Source organism: Carcharhinus amblyrhynchos, chromosome 3 (genome assembly GCF_965287045.1).
Source record: "Carcharhinus amblyrhynchos chromosome 3, sCarAmb.v2.hapA, whole genome shotgun sequence".
Taxonomy (NCBI): domain Eukaryota; kingdom Metazoa; phylum Chordata; class Chondrichthyes; order Carcharhiniformes; family Carcharhinidae; genus Carcharhinus; species Carcharhinus amblyrhynchos.
The window spans coordinates 23,945,509-23,966,486 of record NC_137326.1 but is presented as its reverse complement, the minus strand read 5'-3'; the positions used below and the strand labels follow the sequence as shown (position 1 = coordinate 23,966,486).

At 44.8% G+C, this 20,978-nt stretch overlaps 1 protein-coding gene and 1 non-coding gene across 2 annotated transcripts in view; one reads left to right on the top strand and one right to left on the bottom strand.

Moving 5' to 3' along the window:
- The window catches only part of fbln2 (fibulin 2), a 217,955-nt gene that overhangs the window by 146,621 nt on the left and 50,356 nt on the right, over window positions 1-20,978 (bottom strand). The window contains exon 4 of the mRNA XM_080182283.1: window positions 11,114-11,293. Within this exon, the coding sequence (XP_080038409.1) occupies window positions 11,114-11,293 (180 nt within the window). The remainder of the gene's footprint in view (window positions 1-11,113; window positions 11,294-20,978) is intronic.
- Window positions 6,819-7,010, top strand: LOC145341608 (U2 spliceosomal RNA). The gene has a single exon (XR_013886384.1). It is a non-coding gene; the product is annotated as a U2 spliceosomal RNA (small nuclear RNA).

The following is a 20,978-nucleotide window of genomic DNA, read 5'->3' as shown; positions in this document are numbered from 1 at the left end:
GGAAGAGAGGAAGTCATTTGAATCTTTTTTGACTGTAGCTTAAATATGTTTAGCATTTCATTATCGGGAACTTGCCAGTCCTAATTGAATCTCCCACCCTGCTAGGAGTACTTCATTCTGGCAGGGTTTAGAGTAGCTCCACCCGTTTGGGGAATGCCCATTGGCCATTGGGCAGTGCCAAGAGGGTGGGGCCTAGGAGCAATCGGTGAGAGTGGGGGATCCCACTGTCGCCCTGCATGGCGATTGGCCTGGGCTGGAGGGAGGCCACGTTCAGGGTGGGCTGAGGGGGGTTGGGGCGGGGGGGGAGGGGGGGTGCCTGCCTCCTGGGGTTGGGGGGGGTGTCTGATCCTGGAGGGGGTCAGTGGGGGGATGGGGAGGTCTGCCTGGGTGAGGAAGGATCGCCATTGCTGGGTGCGGGACATCAGGGCACTCCAGGGCAGCGGGGGGGAGCAGTCAGGGCTGGCCAGGGAATTGTTGTGGGGGCCGCGATCGGGCCATGAGGGGTTACTGGAGGGGCAGCACTGTGGGGGTCCTGGGCTGGCCAGCGATTGAGCCGGTCAGCAAACAGGGAGTCTGACAGATTGGGGCCACTGCGCATGCACAGAGTTCTGGAGCTGTCAGACTTTGGGCCAAATAGGCCCCCCCCATCCACCCCGGGTTTTTAATGAGATTGTGACCTCTGCCATACACAGAGTGCGGAAATTCGAGTGTGAAGCTGATCTGAGAAAACTGTGATCTAGAACAGGCTTCCCACCGATCCAGCACTTTTGGGAGAATCGCTTCCAATGTTGCACAATTGCAGCAGTGCAACAACCAATTCAATACACTATACAATCAAGTTTCCAATTCTTTTGGAGTGAGCCTTATGAAAGTAGAAAGTGCGATTTTAGTGTTGACCAGTTACCACATACAATGTACACAAAGACAGGAGAACTGGCAGCACCGATGCTATTTTAAACACTGTTACTTATTAGAAAGAGGAGAGAAGGCCACAGCTGAACAGGAGCAAAACAGCAGCCGAGAAGCTATTGAAATAGGAAAGACTGCACTGTTATAATATTGACCCTCCACTTATGCAGTATTCTTAAAATTCTGCGGGAAGGTTTGGGCTGAAAATATACAGGGATTATCAGTGTGCTGGTCACCCTAGTATAGACAGAAGAATCAAATTAGTAATTTGCAATGACTTGTTAATCAGCAATTAGGTGTCAGGACTGAAAAATTAGATGTCATTAATTTATTTATTTGAAGCTTAGAAGACATTAATCAATGCCATGTGGAAAGTAAGTGCCAGAATTTTGTACCCTGAATAAATGATTTGGAACACATGAATAATACACATTTCTGCACATTAAACCATCCAAACAAGTGTACTGCAGTCAGCTACTATAGATTGGAATTTGGACAAGTGATTTTCATTTTGTTCCACATTACAGTCTTTGGAATTTGCATATCTGTGAGCTACAGCAGGCTCAGACAGTAATTATTCAATGCTGTTCTACAGGATTAGAAAATCCCAGAAAGAATCACAAAAAGATTGTTCCTGAAAGTGGATTTTGTGCTTGTTGAAGGGAAGGGAGTTCATGGCTGAGAGTTGAGAATATTATCCTATCTGGTCACTGTCATTCCTGGGCCTGGGAAGACATCAGAGACAGAGTAAGAGGACAGCAATTTGGAATAAAATGTCTTTCTCTCAGTTTGCCACATCTTTTCTTTCAAAGAACAAGTGCCTCCGAAGGTGGGGTAGATGTGACGTGTTGGCATCAGAAAAACCAGAACAGGGGGAACAGTAACACCCACCCGAAATCTTGTCAATTCCATTTTCTTTGCCCCCATCACAAGTATCCAAGGTGGAACAAGCCAAAAATGCCAGGTGTCTGTCTCCAATTGATAGCAGAGCAATTGATGTGAAAATGAAGTGACATTAGGACGCGGCAACTGGAATATGTTGTCCTTTTAGGAAAATCAGCAATCCTTGGCTGGGACAATCTGTACGATTGATAGTGATAAGGTTACAGGAAATTCCTACCAATGTTAAGGTGAAATGGAAAATGGAGTAAGCATCTATTCTTGGCAAAGGGCTTTCTGTGCAGAGTTTGCACGTTCTGCCCGTGTCTGCATAGGTTTCCTTTGAGTGCTCCGGTTTCCCCCCCACACTCCAAAAATGTGCAGGTTGAGTGGATTGGCCATGGTGAATTTCGGGGTAGTGAGCCTGGATGGGATGCTGTTTTGGAGAGTCGTGCGGACTCAGTGGGCCAAATGGTCTCCTTCTAATAGGGGTGGCACGGTGGCACAGTAGCTAGCACTACAGCCTCACAGCACCAGGGACCCGGGTTCAATTCCAGCCTCGGCTGACTGTTTAGCGTTTTCACATTTTCCTTGTGTCTGCATGAGTTTCCTCTGGGCGCTCCAGTTTTCTCCCATAGTCTAAATATGTGCAGGCTAAGTGGATTGGCCATATTAAATTACCCATTAGTGTCCCATTGTGTGTAGATTAGGTGGATTGACCAATGTGCGTAGGTTATGGGGATAGGGCGGGGAGAGGGTGTGGGTGGGATGCTTTTTCAGAGAGTCAGTACTGACTTGATGGGCTGAATGGCCTCCTTCTGCACAGTATGGGTTCTATGAAACGCCCTTAAAATTTGGGAATGTGTCACGTGTGGGTCAGACTGGCGATCAGGAGCCTTATCCAGTACTAGCAGGGAAGGAGGATTCCTAGTACTTCAATAACTCAGTGGCCACCGCAATTGCTGCTTGCTCAGAGTCAGGACAGTCTGATGCAAGACAAGGCTGGCCTCTATGTGGCATCAATTTCAGAGGACGTTCAGACTTCCTGAGTCAGCCACCCTCATAATCTAAGTGAAATTGCCAGTGTTTCACCAACCAGTGAAATTAAATGTGGCTTTGTGCTGCAGATCCAGGTCTGTTAGAAATTAGCCTGAAACCCAGGAGCCAGGCTGAACACATGAAACCCATTAGTCATTTTTAAAATGGACAAGTTGCCTCTTTTGTCATAATGAATGAACCTTGAGCAGAAATTGCATGACTGGGCGTTTTTGAAATATTTGATTGTTGAAAAGCAATTTAGTTAGCAGTCATGAAATAATAACGGCCCCTGTTGGTACACCTGCAATCTGTCGAGACGGAGCAGCTAATGAGTCATTTAAACAATTTGAATGTTGAAACGTTGTCTCATCCAACTTTGAACTGCAGAATTGTAGATGACGATGGCTAAACAGGGGAAACTAAAACCCAACTTATCGCCAAAACACAGCACACAGGTCTCCAGCTCTGCTTTTAAAAAGCAATCAAGGCCTGGAAAGCAGATCTTAAACGTTACAGCAGAATGGATTACAGAAAGCAAAGATTGTTCCATTTGAGGGTGTTGCACTGAACTATCATTTTGTTAAGTGCAGCGAGAAAGGAGTGTCTTCTTTGGAGCAGAAATATGAGCAGCGTTCACAAAGTCTTCCTGAGAGTTCACGAGCAAGTGAATGGATTTTCCTTAAGTAAGAAATGGTTTTCAGAACTCAGAAAGACAAGCTAAGTAATAAACTACAGATCGTCCCACTCTAAGGCCAGGATTTTCCAGCCCGTTCCTGCCAGCGGGATCTTCCAGCCCGTCAACGGCAAACACCGGCCACGGGAGTTTCCTGATGCGAGGGTTGCACACAACAGGACAGCAGTGGGATCAGAAGATGCTACTGCCAACCAATGACTGGGTGTCTCCACCACCGCGAAACACACTACAGGGAGAGGGGGCATGGAAAATCCCACCCAAAATATATGCCCATAAATTTATCACAAAAGTGTTATAGAATCTATACAGTGCAGAAGGAGGTCATTTGGCCCATCAAGCCTGCACTGACAACAATCCCATCCAGCCCCTATCCGTGTATTTATCCCGCTAATCTCCTAACCCACACATTTTGGGACACTAAGGGTCAATTTAGCATGGCCAATCAACATAACCCACACATCTTTAGACTGTGGGAGGAAACCAGAGCACCCAGAGGAAAGCCATGCAGACACAGGGAGAATGTGCAAACTCCACACAGTCATCCAAGGCCAGAATTGAACCCGTGTCTCTGAGGAGCAGCAGTGCTAATCATGGCACCCCAATATGAAACAACAGTAAAGGGCCCATCCAGGATTTGAACCCGGGGCCTCTTACAGACATGCTGATTGCAACACCCAAAGCGAGAACCATACTGCTAGACCAAAGAGTCACAGCGCCTTCTAACCTGATGGAGCTTCCTTTAACAGCATGCAATTCTTTTACAGAGGCAGACTGATGCCCACATCCACTTTATTGCATTTCAAACTTTATTACTGGCACTATATAATGGGTTGGAATACAGTTTGATTTACCAGCCATTGGCATCAGGTTCATCAGCAAAACCTCGCACCAGAACTGTTCCCCAGGAATGAGAAACTTCTACTTATTGCCTTCATAAGCAGATGTCAATATTTCCCTTCGAAGCATCTAACTCCAAAGGGTTGCTGGCATATACAGAAATTAATTCAGAATTATATGCGGTCATGCTGAACAGCATTCATTCAAAAGGTGGTAATACATCCATCCAATCTATTTACAACTACTTCTAAATGCTACCTTTGCCCTTTGTATGATTCATCTTACTGGTCCAAGTTTGTCATCTGCTCTCTCTACAAAGAGAGCTGCACGGTGAGTGCTGTTTGACTGAGTTGGAGTTGGGTGAACACAGGGAGTTAGGTGAAATAGGCACCAGAGGCTACAAGGGAGAGTGCTGATTGGTAAGTAAGAGTTATTTTTTTCCCTTTCTGCTCTTGGCATGGTAGTTGTTGTACACTATAATAAATGTTCCTGAGTAATTTCTGTGGTTTATAGTTTGAAAATGTTATATTTGGTAGTAACAAGGATCAGGAAAGAAGGGCCCTAGAAAATTGGATATAATCTGAAACAAAACACATTTCAAAAGTTTAATTTAAAGGGGTAAGACATGACGGGAGACCTCCAAGCCATGGTTTGCTCCTCTTGCTCCATATGGCAAGCTGGGGACAGTTCCATTCTCCTGTGTCAATATGTGTGCAGGAAGTGTCTCCAGCTACAGCTCCTGGAAGCTCGAGTTTCAGAGCTGGAACAGCGACTGGAGACACTGTGGCGTATCCATGAGTCAGAGAGTATCGTGGATATCTCCTATAGAGGTAGTCACACCGCAGGCTCAGACTCCGCAGGCAAGACCACCAAACAGAGCAAGAGAGATAGGCAGGTAGAGCAGGAGTCTCCTGGAGCCATTCCCTTGCAGAACAGATATACCGCTTTGGATACTGTTGAGGGGAATGACTTCTCTAGGGAAAGCAGTTGGTTGGTTCTGCTGCAGAGGGGAGGGGTAAAAAGTGTGCCAGTGCAATAGTTATAGGGGATTCAATTACAAGGGGAATAGATAGGCCGCAAACGAGACTCCTGGATGGTATGTTGCCTTCCTAGTGCTAGGGTCAAGGATGTCTCAGAGAGGCTGCAGGACATTCTGAAGGGGGAGGGTGAGCAGCCAGTGATCGTAGTACATGTTGGCACAAATGACATAGGTAAAAAAAAGGGATGAGGTCCTAAAAGCACAATACAGGGAGGCAAGAAGAAATTTAAGAAATTGGACCTTAAAGGTAGTGATCTCAGGATTACTACCGGTGCTGCATACCAGTCAGAGTAGAAATGACAGGATATAGCAGATAAATACGTGGCGGAAAAGACGGCGTCAGGGGAAGGGTTTCAGATTCCTGGAGAATTGGGACCGGTTCTGGGAGAGGTGGAATCTGAACAAATTGGATGGGTTACATCTGAGCAGTACTGGGACTGATGTCCTTAGGGAAGTATTTGCTAGAGCGGCAGGGGAGAGTTTAAACTAATATGCCGGGGGATGGGAACCTATGTAAGAAGTCAGAGAAGGAGGGCGCAAGGGCAAAATGTGAGGAGAAAGTTCCAACTACATGAAAAATCAGGAAAGGAGTTAAAAGAAAGGAGAACTCAGGAGATGTTATTAATGGGAGTGTTAGAATTCAAAAAGAAGGTACAAAAACTAGCATACGGGCACTTTATCTGAATGCTCGTAGCATTGGAAACAAGGTAAATGAGTTGTTGGCAGAAATCATTGCGAACGAATATGATTTGGTGGTCATTACAGACACATGGTTGCAGGGTGGCCATGACTGGGAGTTAAATGTCCAGGAGTATCAGACTGTTCGGAGGGACCAACAGGAAGGTAAGGGAGGTGGTGTAACACTGATATTTAAGGATGACATCAGGGCAGTACTGAGAGATGATATAGGGTTCTATGCAAAACAAAGGTTGAATCCATTTGGGTGGAAATTAGAAATAGTAAGGAGAAAAAGTCACTATTAGGCATAACCTATAGGCCACCAAATTTTGATATCATGGTGGGGCTAGAAATAAACAAAGAAATAACTGATGCATGTAAAAATGGTACAGCAATTATCATGGGCGATTTTAATCTACGTATCAATTGGTCAAACCAGGCCTGTCAAGGCAGTCTTGAGGAGGAGTTCAGTATGTACTGCAACCTACAAGGGAACAAGCTATCTTGGATCTGGTCCTGTGTATTGAGACAAGAATAATTAATGATCTTGTATTTAGGGATCCTCTCAGAAGAAGCGATCACAATATGGTTGAATTTAAAATACAGATGGACAGATGGAGCGAGGGAAGATAAAATCCAATACCAGTGCCTTGTGCTCAAACGAGGGAGACTATAAAGGGCAGTGTTGGCTAAGGTAGGCTGGGAGTAAAAATAGTGGAGGGCTTTTAAAGCGATCTACTGCAGTGCGCTTCTCGGCCTTTTGGCTAAGATCAAGTGTAGTATCGACATGCTGCACTTGGTTGAAGTCATTAGGTTACACCTCAGCTTCATTTGAAGCAATTTTTTAAAGCGGCATCTCGGCCTTTTGGCTAAGATGCAAATTAGATCAAGCCTTGGAGGAGGAGCTACACCTACTCCAATCAGCTTGGATCATGTAGGTCAAGCCCAAGACAGGTGGTGAGAGCCCTGTCTTGTCAGCTTGGATCGGGAATGTCCCAACTTGTTGGGACTTTGAATTGGCTTTAATTTGACTTGATTGGATTGGAATAAAGTAAACAAAAAAAAACTTTCACAGTTTTCAGCAAAAGTATCTCCTAGCGATAAGGACTGTAGAAAAAGAGATAATTAGCCATGGAAATTTATGGAAATAAAGGAGGGTATCAAATTGAAAGAAAATGCATACAAAGTGGCAAAGATTATTGGGAACAGGGAGGATTGGGAAATCTTTCAAAGTCAACAGAAAGCCACAAAAAAACTATAAAGAAAAGTAAGATGGAATATGAGAGTAAGCTGGCTCAGAATATAAAAACAGATAGCAAAAGTTTCTACACTTATATAACAAAAAAGAGTGGCTAAAGTAAACATAGGTCCTTTGGAGGATGAGAAGAGGGATGTAATAACTGGAAATGAGAAAATGGCTGAGGCATTTTCTCATTTTGTGTCGGTCTTCTGAGGTATTTCATGTCAGTCTTCACAGTAGAAGACACAAATAATATGCCAAACATTAATGACAGGAAGGCTATGGCAGGTGAGGACCTAGAAACTATCATTACCACAAACGAGGTAGTGTTGGGCAAGTTAATGGGGGCGAAAGGTAGACAAGACTCCTGGTCCTGATGGAATGCATCCCAGGATATTAAAAGAGATGGCAGGAGAAATAGCAAATGCATTAGTGATAATTAACCAAAATTTGCTGGACTCTGGGGTGGTTCCCACAGATTGGAAAACAGCAAATATGACGCCACTGTTTAAAAAAGGATGTAGACAAAAGGCGAATAACTATAAGCCAATTAGCTTAACTAGTATAGTACAGAAAATGCTTGAATCTATCATCAAGGAAGAAATAATGAGACATTTGGATATAAACTGTCCCAGCAATAAGATGCAGCATGGGTTCATGAAAGGCAGGTCATGTTTGACTAATATCGTGGAACTCTTTGAGAACATTACTTGTGCAGCGGACAAGGGGGAACCTGTGGATGTGCTGCATCTGGATTTCCAGAAGGCACTTGACAAGGTGCCACACCAAAGACCGCTACATAAGATAAAGGTACGCGGTGTTACGGGTAATATATTAGCATGGATAGAGGATTGGTTAACTAACAGGAAGCAAAGAGTGGGGATAAATGGGTGTTTTCCTGGTTGGCAATCAGTGACTACTGATGTGCCTCAGGGATCAGTGTTGGGACCACAACTGTTTACGATTTACATAGATGATTTGGAGTTGGGGACCAAGTGTAGTATGTCAAAATTCGCTGATGACACTAAGATGAGTAGCAGAGCAAAGTGTGCAGAGGATGCTGAAAGTCTACAAAGGGAGATAGATAGTCCAAGAGAGTGGGCAAAGGTCTGGCAGATGGAGTACAATGTTGGCAAATGTGAGGTCATCCATTTTGGTAGAAATAACAGCAAAATGAATTATTATTTAAATGGTAAAAAATTGCAGCATGCTGCTGTATAGAGGGACCTGGGTGTTCCTGTGCAGGAATCTCAAGGAGTTGGTTTGCAGGTACAGCATGCCATTAAGAAGGCAAACGGATTTTTGTCCTTTATTGCTAGAGAGATGGAGTTCAAAAACAGCGAAGTTATGTTGCAGCTGTATAAGGTGTTGGTGAGGCCACACCTGGAATACTGCGTACAGTTTTGGTCTCCTTACATGACAAAGGATATACTGGCACTGGAGGGAGTGCAGAGGAGATTCACTAGGTTGAGAGTGTTGGCTTATAAGGAGAGAATGAGTTGACTGGGGCTATACTCATTAGAGTTCAGAAGAATGAGGGGAGATCTTATAGAAACATTTAAGATTATGAAGGGAATAGGGAAGATAGAAGCAGAGAAGTTGTTTCCACTGGCGGGTGAAACTACAACTAGGGGTCATAGCCTCAAAATAAGGGGAAGCTGATTTAGGACCGAGTTGAGGAGGAACTTCTTCACACAAACGGTTGTAAATCTGTGGAATTCCCTGTCCAGTGAAGCAGTTGAGGCTACCTCATTGAATGTTTTTAAGGCAAGTATAGATAAATTTTTGAATGGTAAAGGAATTAAGGGTTATGGTGAGCGGGTGGAGGTATGTGGAGCTGAGCCCACGAAAAGATCAGCCATGATCTTATTGAATGGCGCAGCAAGCACCAACAACAATCCCCACCTAGGCCGTATTCCTGTAAACTCACATATTTACCCTGCTAATCCCCCTGACAATAAGGCTGGAATTTTACGCCTGCCCACTACAAGAATCAGAGCAGGCGAGGGGCGGAGCATGGAAAGGTCAGTTGAGCACAGGCAGGGCTTTACAGTTTCAGGCCGAGTGAGGCTGTAAAATCCCACCCAATAGGTCAATTTAGCACGGCCAATCCACCTAATGTGAAGTGGACTCACATTTCTCCATCATTTCACCGATAAACATTGAAACCCTTGCCACTGCCTCCACATATAAAGAGTGTTCTTCAATTATAATTCTTTCACTTTGTTAGCAAAATTGAAGCACACGGAATAAAGGAACAATAATTTACACGGTCACCAAACTGTCAAAGGGGAGAAGGCAGAGTGCGGTGGTGAAGAGTTGTTTTGCAGAGTGAAGGGAAATGTGCAGTCGTGTCCCCACGGTCTAGGACTGGGACCACTGTTCATCTTGATATATTTTGATTAAGGACCAAGAATTGGGTAGATAGGGCACCATTTCAAAGTTCACTTGACTCGAAATTCAGGAACGTATCACGCCGTGAGGGGAGGGAGGGATAGTTGCAACAGAACCACATAGATTGGTGAAATAAACAGGCATATGGCAAATTAAATTTAATGCAGAGAGATATGGGACAGGGTTTTCTGGCTGTGTTCACCCCAAAACCGGAAAATCCCGTCGCCCAAGGTCAAGGGGCATTTGCATGGTCCACCTCCCACCTACTATGATTCCTGTGGCAGGCCAGGCGGGAAAATTGCCTCCATGAAGTCATCAGATTGATAGGAAAAATGCAGAGGCACAATATGAACTGAATGATTCAATTTTAAAACTGGATATAGGAACAAAGAAATCAATGGTACAAACACAGGCCTTTGAACACATCAAGGAAATTTGACATGATTGTTGGCTTTATAAATAGAAGCAAGGAATCTGTCCACGCTTTTACAAATCACTGGTTAGGCCCCAGCTGAAGCTTGGTCCAATTCTGTTCATCTTAATTTAGAAAGAATGACAAGGCCTGTTAGACGGTGCAGAGGAGACTGCTGGAATTGTATCAGGTGTGAAAGAATTCAGTTACGTGCAGAGATGGGAGCAGCTGGGCTTTCTTTCCTTACAGCAGAGAGGGGTAAAGGAAAATTAGAAGTGTTCAAAATCCTGAAGGATCTTAAGGAGAAATGGCTTTTATTGGTAGAAGGTTCAGTCACCAAAAGTCACAGGCATGAGGTAATTGGCTGAAGAAACAAAGATGACACGTGGAAACATTTTTGTTTTGCATAGAAAGTTGTCATGAATTGGAATACATTTCCCAATAGGGAAAGACTTCATTATAACTTTCAAAAGAAAATTGGATCAATGCATAAAGGGGAAATTGGGTTTCCTCCGGGTGCTCTGGTTTCCTCCCACAGTCCAAAGATGTGCGGGTTAGGTGGATTGGCCAAGATAAGTTGCCCCTCAGTGTTCCAAGATGTGTAGCTTAGATGGATTAGCCATGGGAAATGTGCAGGGTTATGGGGATAGGGCAGGGAAGAGACACTGGTAAGATCCTCTGTCAGAGAGTTGGTGCAGACTCGATGAGACGAATGGCCTCTTCTGCACTGTAAAAATTCTATGATTCTGTTGACTGAACAATGGGAATACTCTTGTGGATGGGATATGATTGGATAGCTCATTTAAAAAGCTGGCACCAGTACAATGGACCCAATAGCCTCCTTCTGTGCTTTATCATTTTATGATTCTATTCCAATTTCAACATTGGGCCTCCAAAATTTGGCTTCTTTGTCAGGGGTAGAAGTTTCTCCATGCTCCTTCTCTTCCACTTCCAGGTTTTATGCCATACAAGGTCAAACCGCTTATAACTTACCATCTGCTTCCTTATCAGTGAGTTTCTCTGAGCCAGTGTGGGAATTATTGCGATGCCATGTTGGAGTTGTGGACGGTGTAGCAGGAGTTGTGGATCTTGAAGTGGCAGCAGTTGTGGATCTGTGTGTAGTCAGGTCATCATCAGAGTGTTGCTGTTTGGCCTTTTCCTCCATGGCATTTCCTATGATATTAAACACAGAATAGCCTGGTTAGTTGTGCATAGAGGGACTGGAGAAATTGCAGGAGACTGGAAGGTTATTACTGGCATTGAAGGAAGTGCATGAAACTGACACCACACATGATGAGTTTGACCAGCCTTTATCAATTTCTTTTGCAATATCTCATCTCTTAATCTTGTCATCTCTCACATCCTTCATTTTATTATTCATCTGTGGGATATGGATGTCGCTGGCTGGCCGGCATTTATTACCTATCCCTAGTTGCCCAAGGGCAGTTGAGAATCAACCACATTGCTGTGGCTTTGGAGTCACACATGTAGGCCAGAACAGTTAAGGGTGGCAGATTTCCTTCGCTAAAGGACATTAGTGAATCAGACGGGTCTTTCCAACAATCGACAATTGTTTCATAGTCACCAGCAGATTCTTAATGCTAGTTTTTTTTGTTGAATTCAAATTCCATAGCAGGATTCGAACCCAGATCCCCAGAACATTAGCTGAGTTTCTGTATTAATAGTCAAGTGATTATACCACCAGGCCATCGCCTCCCCTTGGCCAGGATCAGTATTATTTATTGTGTACTTATTATTTGCAGAACTTCCTCTTCACATGAGCTTAGAGCTTACAATGTTGGTGTTCTTTCTCTAGTTTCATTTCTGGGCAATTGTTACACAACAACTAGTAACTACCACAAACAGAAAAGTAATGAGGTGCCACACTCATGGGTTGTACTGAAACATGATACAAGTTTATTTTGGAAGGTGTTGCTTATTCCAGGTCTAGAATGGAAGAACCACAAAAGCCCACAAATCTCTTTGCTTACATCACTACAGAGTGTATGAGGTTATAGCGGAAGAGATGCAACCACTGTAAGTACATAACAGCAATCAATCAGAGTTAGGTATTAATAGACACACACAACAGAGTTCACAATGTGGTGAGAACTAGGGTGAAATAAACTGAACAAGTATACATCTCACAACAATAGGATGGGGTGGAATAGGATAGCAGCAGGTATTGGCATTAGAAAGCAATGGTGAAGATGGCATTTGGTCCACTTCGTTGTACTTTTGTACAAACTTCATTGTAAGGACAGCACGGTGGCACAGTGGTTGGCACTGTTGCCTCACAGAGCCAGACCCTGGGTTCAGTTCCGGCTTTAGGTGACTGTGTGGAATTTGCACATTCTCCCCATGTCTACGTGGGTTTCCTCTGGGTGCTGTGCTTTCCTCCCACAGCCCAAAGATGTGTGGGTTAGGTTGATTGGCCATGCTAAATTGCCCCCCTTATTCTCAGGGAGATTGGCAGGATAAATAAGTGGAGTTACAGGGATAGGGCCTGGATGGGATTGTTGTCTGTGCAGTCTTGATGAGCCAAATGGCCTCCTTTTTCATTGTAGGGATTCTATGATTCTACACATATGAACAAGACACTGACATAAATGAAAATTGCACTGACTAGATTCTGCCTTCAGACTCTTTCCATCTGTAGGTAGGGTTCTTCGGAAATGATTCCCAGCTTAGCTAATAGTTGTGATCGGGCCTCCAATTTCACCTAACATGTCTCTTTGTGTGATAAGGAAGTTGCAACATGCAACAGACTGCTATGATTTTAAGAATCTGGTGGTGCTACACAGAAATCTCACTGAATTCAACAAATACAGAATAACAAAGCAAAATGCTGGAAATATTCAGCAGGCCTGGCAGCATCTGTGGAGAGAGAAATAAAGTTAACATTTCAAGCCCGATATGAGTCTTCTTTCGAACCGAAATGTATTGGGCTAATGCTGTAGAAAAAGAGGAAGGGGAGCAGGTAGAATGAAATGGAAAGTCAGAAATAAGTTAAAGGGTGGAGGAAATTAAATGACAAAAGATGTCAACATAGAGCACAAAACAAAGGGAGTCATAAAGATGTCTATAAAGATAGTATTAAAATCTAAATCTTTGGTCTAGAGGAGAAGTTAATAGCAGAATAAAGGCCAGCGCTGTCTGAAAGTAAAATAGCAGAATTTGTTAATGATCTGGAGGAGGGAACCGAGTGTAGGGTGTCGAAATTTGCGGATGACACCAAGATTGGGGGAACGGCAAATTGTGCGGAGGGTGTGGAGAGTCTGCAGAAGGATCTAGATAGGCTGGGCGAATGGGCCAGGAAATGGCAAATGGAATTTAATGTTGGCAAGTGTGAGGTGGTCCACTTTGGTAGGAAGAATGGTAGGAAGGACTATTACTTACGGGGCGAAAAACTGCAGCAGGCAACGGTGCAGAGGGACCTCGGGGTCCTTGTGCATGAGTCGCAAAAACCCAGCTTGCAGGTGCAGCAGGTGGTCAGGAAGGCAAATGGGATGCTGGCCTTCATAGCGAAGGGGATTGAATATAAAAGTAGGGAGGTCTTGCTGCAGCTGTATAGGGCATTGGTGAGGCCGCAGCTGGAGTACTGTGTGCAGTTTTGGGCGCCGCACCTGCGCAAAGATATTTTGGCCTTGGAGGGAGTGCAGAGGAGGTTTACTAGGCTGATACCGGAGTTGAGGGGGTTGAGCTATGAGGAGAGGCTGAATAAACTAGGCTTGTACTCGTTGGAGTTTAGAAGAATGAGGGGAGATCTCATTGAGACGTATAAGATGATGAATGGGATGGATAGGATAGAGGTGGAGAGACTCTTCCTGCTCAAAAAAGACAGTAGGACTAGGGGGCACAGCCTCAAGATAAAGGGGGGGCGTTTTAGAACGGAGTTGAGGAGGAACTTCTTCACTCAAAGGGTGGTGAATCTCTGGAATTCTCTACCCGTTGAAGTGGTGGAGGCTGCCTCGCTAAATATTTTCAAGAAGCGGGTTGATGGGTTTTTGATAAGAGAGGGGATTAAGGGTTATGGGGAGAGGGCCGGAAAGTGGAACTGAGCCACGACAGATCAGCCATGATCTTATTGAATGGCGGGGCAGGCTCGAAGGGCCAGATGGCCTACTCCTGCTCCTATTTCTTATGTTCTTATGTTCTTAAAAGGTCAACGCTGTCTGAAAGCACTTCTGAAGGGGCAGTGCTCTGAGAGCTTGTAGCTTGTTCTACCAAATACAACTGTTGGACTTTAACCTGGTGTGGTGAGTCTTCTCACTGTGCTTACTCCAGACCAATGCCAGCATCTCCACATGAAAGCAAAATAGCAGAATCTGTTAATAGAGGGGAAAAGATCAGCAATGTCTGAATGAAAAAAACATGAAAGAAAGATACTTAGGGAGGAGGGGAATCAAATTGGAAAATGGTTTGGAGTTGTTGTCTCCACCGTCATGTCCAGGAGGCTACAAACTACTGAATCAGAAGATGATGTGCCGTTCCTCAGCCTGCATTAGAACATTATAGCAAACCAAGGGTAGAAATGTGAGCCTGAGAGCAAGATGGTGAATTGGAATGACAAGTGACCAAAAGGTTGGGTGGTCATGCCTGCAGACCAACTGAAAATGTTCTGCAGAGCAGACACCCAGTGTCTGTTTTATCTTCCCAATGTAGAAGAGGCCACAGTGGGGGCAGCAAATATAGTCGACTAAATTGAAAGTTGTGCAAGTAAAGTGCTGCTTTACCAGAAGGAATGCTTAGGGCCTTGGACGCTGAGGAGCACGGAGATAAAAGAGCAAGTGTTACACCTCCTGCAATTGTATGGAAAGGTGACATAAAAGGGGATGAGGTGTTGGGGCTGATGAACAGTTGATTCCATTTCATTCATGTGCAGAATTGTGTGCACAAATGCCCACAGTGCTGACAGCAGTCATCCCTTGTCATTTTATATCAGACTATGGTACAATTTGAAGAACATTGTCCTTGTTAATATTCATATTAGAACCAGCATCTCAGTAACAGATTATCTAATTGTTATCACATTGTGGGAACTGTCTGTGTTCAAATTGGCTGTTCCATTTCCCACATCATAACAGTGACTACATTTCCAACCTGCATTGGTTGCAAAGTGCTTTGCGATGTCCTATGGGTTGTGACAGAAGTTATATAAATGCAAGTCTTTTTTGTTGGTAGTTTGATTCACATAGAACATAGAACATTACAGCGCAGAACAGGCCCTTCGGCCCACGATGTTGCGCCGACCAGCTTTTAAAAAAAAACAACACTAACCCACTAATCTAAACCAATCCCATTTCGTCCATAAACCTATCCACAGATCTCTTAAACGCCCCCAAACTAGGCGCATTTACAACTGCAGCTGGCAGGGCATTCCAGTCCCTCACCACCCTCTGGGTAAAGAACCTACCCCTGACATCAGTCCTATAACTACCCCCCCTTAATTTAAAGCCGTGCCCCCTCATGCTAGCTTTCTCCATCCTAGGAAAAAGGCTATCACTATCCACCCTGTCTAAACCTCTAATCATCTTATATGTTTCAATAAGGTCCCCTCTTAGCCGCCTTCTTTCCAGCGAAAACAACCCCAAATCTCTCAGTCTCTCCTCATAGGATCTCCCCTCCATACCAGGCAACATCCTGGTAAACCTCCTCTGCACCCTCTCCAAAGCCTCTACATCCTTCCTGTAATGTGGGGACCAGAACTGCACACAATACTCCAAGTGCAGCCGCACCAGAGTTGTGTACAGTTGCATCATGACGCTGCGACTCCTAAATTCAATCCCCCTACCAATAAACGCCAAGATACCGTATGCCTTCTTAACAACCTTATCTACTTGATTCCCAACTTTCAGGATCTATGTACACATACACCTAGATCCCTCTGCTCCTCCACACTATTCAAAGTCCTCCCGTTAGCCCTATACTCAACACATCTGTTATTCCTACCGAAATGAATTACCTCACACTTCTCCACATTAAACTCCATCCGCCACCTCGCGGCCCAGCTCTGCAACCTTTCTAAGTCACCCTGCAAACTATGACACCCTTCCTCACAATCTACCACACCTCCGACTTTGGTGTCATCAGCAAACTTACTAATCCACCCAACTATACCCTCATCCAGATCATTAATAAAAATTACAAACAGCATTGGCCCCAAAACAGATCCCTGAGGCACACCACTCGTAACCGAACTCCATGACGAATATTTACCATCAACCACCACCCTCTGTCTCCTATCTGCTAGCCAATTCCTGATCCAATTACCTAGATCACCCCCAATCCCATACATCTGCATTTTCTGCAGAAGCCTACCATGGTGAACCTTATCAAACGCCTTACTAAAATCCATATACACCACGTCAACTGCCTTACCCCTATCCACCTCTTTGGTCACTTTCTCAAAGAACTCGATAAGGTTAGTAAGGCACAACCTACCCGCTACAAAACCATGCTGACTGTTTCTAATTAATTCATTACTCTCCAAATAACTATAAATCCTGTCTCTAATAATCCTTTCCAAAACCTTACCCACCACAGAAGTAAGACTCACCGGTCTATAATTCCCAGGGAAGTCTCTGCTCCCCTTCTTAAACAATGGGACAACATTTGCTGTCCTCCAATCTTCCGGTACTATACCAGAGACCAACGACGACCTGAAGATCAGAGCCAGAGGCTCCGCAATCACCTCTCTTGCCTCCCAGAGAATCCTAGGGTAAATCCCATCCGGACCAGGGGACTTATTTATTTTCAAACCCTCTAAAATATCCAGCACATCCCCCGTATCAACTGCAATACTATGTATTTTACACCCCTGCACCCCAGTGTCCTCCTCAGCTACATTCATGTCCCCTTGCGTGAACACCGAAGAGAAATATTGGTTCAATGCCTCTCCAATCTCCTCCGGTTCCACACACAACTTCCCTCTACTGTCTGTAACTGGCCCTAATCTTGCCCTAACCAACCTTCTGTTCTTGACATACCTGTAAAACGCCTTAGGGTTCTCCTTAATCCTATCAGCCAAAGTCATCTCATGTCCTCTTTTAGCCCTTCTTAACTCCCTCTTCAACTCCCTCCTAGCCAATCTAAAACTTTCTAATGCACTACCTGAGCCCTCAAGCCTCATCCGAACATAAGCCTCCTTTTTCTTCCTAACCAACAAATCAACTTTTTTAGTGCACCACGGTTCCCTGGGCCTACCAAATCCTCCTTGCCTGACAGGGATATACCTATCACAGACCCGCAGTAGCTGCTCCTTGAAAAATCTCCACATCTCGGACGTTCCCAGTCCCTGTAATCTCCTAGTCCAACCAATGCTTCCTAATTCTCTCCTAATAGCCTCATAATTACCCTTCCCCCAGCTGAAACTACTGACCCGAGGTTCATGCCTATCCCTTTCCATCACTAAGGTGAACGTAATCGAATTGTGGTCACTATCCCCAAAATGCACACCAACTTCCAAGTCTAGCACCTGGCCTGGCTCATTACCCAGCACCAAATCCAATATAGCCTCACCTCACATTCCCAATCCCTGTGGAATGCATAAAAAATGTAACAAAAGTCACCAGAGTAGAAAAGGCAAAGTGTCAACTCCCTATAACCATTCCTCGCACCCTATTTAAAGGTGTGTCAGCCTTCATTATCTTGACTGTGACAAGCTGATCATTATCATAATGATGAAAGAACATGCATGAGCAAGCCTGCAAACACTCCTGCTGTGTAGATTGCAGCCCCAGGTAGCAGTCATTAAATGGAGATGTCATAACAATAGACAGTGTCCTCGTCTCATCATTGAATTCATGTCCCCTTCTGTTTGACACACCCTCACAGGAAAACCTTCTCTGTAACAACTGGAAATCACCAGTTACATGTGGTTGTCAGTATAAGGCTACTCACACCACAAGATTTTTGATTTGATTTAGTATTGTCATATAGAACTTAGAACATAGAACACTACAGCACAAACAGGCCCTTCGGCCCACGAGTTGCGCCGATCACATCAACACCTACCAATCTATAGACCTATCTATAACCCCCAATCCCATAAAACCCGTTATACTCATCCAGAAGTCTTTTAAAAGACCCCAGCGAGTTCACCTCCACCACCACTGACGGCAGCCGATTCCATTCACTCACCACCCTCTGAGTGAAAAACATACCCCTAACATCACTTCTGTACTTTCCTCCCCGCACCTTAAATCTGTGTCCTCTCGTAGCGACCATTTCAACCCGGGGAAATAGCCTCTGAGAATCCACCCTATCTATTCCTCTCAACATTTTATAAACCTCTATCAGGTCGCCTCTCAACCTTCGTCTCTCCAGGGAAAAGAGTCCCGGCTCCCTCAACCTAACTTCATAAGGCATGCCTCCCAGTCCAGGCAACATCCTTGTAAATCTCCTCTGTACCCTTTCAATAGCTTCTACGTCTTTCCTATGTACTAGTAGACAATGAAAAGTATTGTTTCTTGCACGCTATACAGGTAAAGCATACCGTTCATAGAGTACATAGAGGAGAAGGAAAAGAGAGGATGAAGAATGTAATGTTACAGTCCATAGCTAGGGTGCAGAGAAAGATCAACTTAATGCGAGGTAGGTCCATTCAAAAGTCTGATGGCAGCAGGAAAGAAGCTGTTCTTGAGTCAGTTGCTGCATGACCTCAGACTTTTGTATCTTTTTCCCGACAAAAGAAAGTGGAAGAGAGAATGTCCGGGGGGCGTGGGGTCCTCAATTAGGCTGGCTGCTTTTGCGAGGCAGGAAGGACCCCACAATCCCTGGGAAGCAGGTAGCAGTATCTATATTGGCTGGAGAGATTAAAGTGCCAATGGCCAAGGCCATCAGTTACCAACTGGATTAAAGGCTTTGGGCCACTCAGGCCTGAAATCCAAATACTTGCCATCAGATTATATTCTTTGGAGTTTAGAAGAGTGAAAAGGGGGTCTCATAGAAACTTAGAAAATTCTAACAGGATTAAGCAGGGTAGATTCAAAAAGAATGTGTGTGATGGTGGGCTAAACTGGGGGTCATAGTTTGAGGATAAGACGTAAACCTTTTATGGCTAAGGTGAGGAGAAATTTCTTCACCCAGTGAGTGGTGAAACTGTCTTGGTGGTTGTAGTGCAGGCTTGTGGCAGACTGAAAAGCTTGAATATGTGGACGTTAAGAAAGAGGATGTGTTGGAGCTTTTGAATAGCATCAAGATAGATAAGTCACCAGGACCGGATGGGATGTACTCCAGGTTACTGTGGGAGGCAAGGGAAGAGATCGCAGAGCCTCTGGCAATGATCTTTGCATCATCGATGGAGACGGAAGAGGCTCTGGAGGATCGCGGATGTGGTTCCTATTTTCAAGAAAGGGAATAGAGACAGCCCAGGAAATTATTGACCGGCGAGTCTAACCTCAATGATTGGTAAGTTGATGGAAAAGATCCTGAGAGACAGGATTTATGAACATTTAGAGAAGTATAGTATGATCAAAAGTAGTCAGCACGGCTTTGTCAAAGGCAGATCATGCCTTACGAGCCTGGTTGAGTTTTTTGAAAATATGACTAAACATATTGACAAAGGAAGAGCGGTGGATGTGGTTTATATGGATTTCAGCAAGGCATTCGATAAGGTCCCCCATGCAAGGCTTATTGAGAAAGTGAGGGGGCATGGGATCCAAGGGGACGTTGTTTTTTGGATCCAGAACTGGCTTGCCCGCAGAAGGCAGAGAGTGGTTGTAGATGGGTCTTTTTCTGCATGGTGGTCGGTCACCAGTGGAGTGCCCCAGGGGTCTGTTCTGGGACACTTGCTGTTTGTGATTTTTATAAATGACCTGGATGAGGAAGTGGAGGGATGGGTTGGTGAGTTTGCCCATGACACAAAGGTTGGAGGTGCTGTGGATAGATTGGAGGGATGTCAGAAGTTGCAGTGTGACAGAGATAAGATGCAAGACTAGGTGGAGCAGTGGCAGATGGACTTCAACCCGGATAAATGTGTCATGTCTATTTTGGCAGGTCCAATGGGATGAAGGAATATAATATTAAGGGTAAGACTCTTAGCAGTGTGGAAGATCAGAAGAACCTTGGGGTCCGGGTTCGTAGGACTCTCAAATCGCTTCGCAGGTAGAGGATGTGGTTAAGAAGGTGTATGGCGTACTGGCCTTCATCAATCGAGGAATTGGGTTAGGAGTCGGGAGATAGTGCTGCAGCTGTATAAGACCCTGGTCAGACCCCACTTGGAGTACTGTGCTCAGTTCTGGTCGCCTCATTACAGGAAGGATGTGGAAGCCATTGAAAGGGTGCAGAGGAGATTTACAAGGATGTTACCTGGATTGGATGGCACGCCTTATGAGGATAGGTTGAGCGAGCTCGGTCTTTTCTCCTTGGAGAGGCGAAGGATGAGAGGGGACCTGATAGAGGTGTATAAGATGTTAAGGTATTAATCGGGTGGATTCTCAGAGGCTTTTTCCCAGGGCTGAAACGGTTGCCACAAGAGGGCACAGGTTTAAGGTGCTGGGGAGTAGGTACAGAGGAGGTATCGGGGTAAGTTTTTCTCTCAGAGGGTGGTGGGTGAGTGGAATCGGCTGCCATTGGTGGTGGTGGAGGCAAATTCGATAGGGTCTTTTAAGAGACTTCTGGATGAGTACATGGGACTTAATAGGATCGAGGGTTATAGGTAAGCCTAGTAGGTAGGGATATGATCAGCACAACTCGTGGGCCGAAGGGCCTGTTTGTGCTGTAGTTTTTCTATGATTCTAAATACCCTTCTTGATGTTACCACATTTAGCAACCAAAGCAGATCTTCCCAGCAAAGGGTTTTACTTTTCTTGAAAATATTCCACTGTGAGCAGGGACACATTTTTTGTTCTCCAGT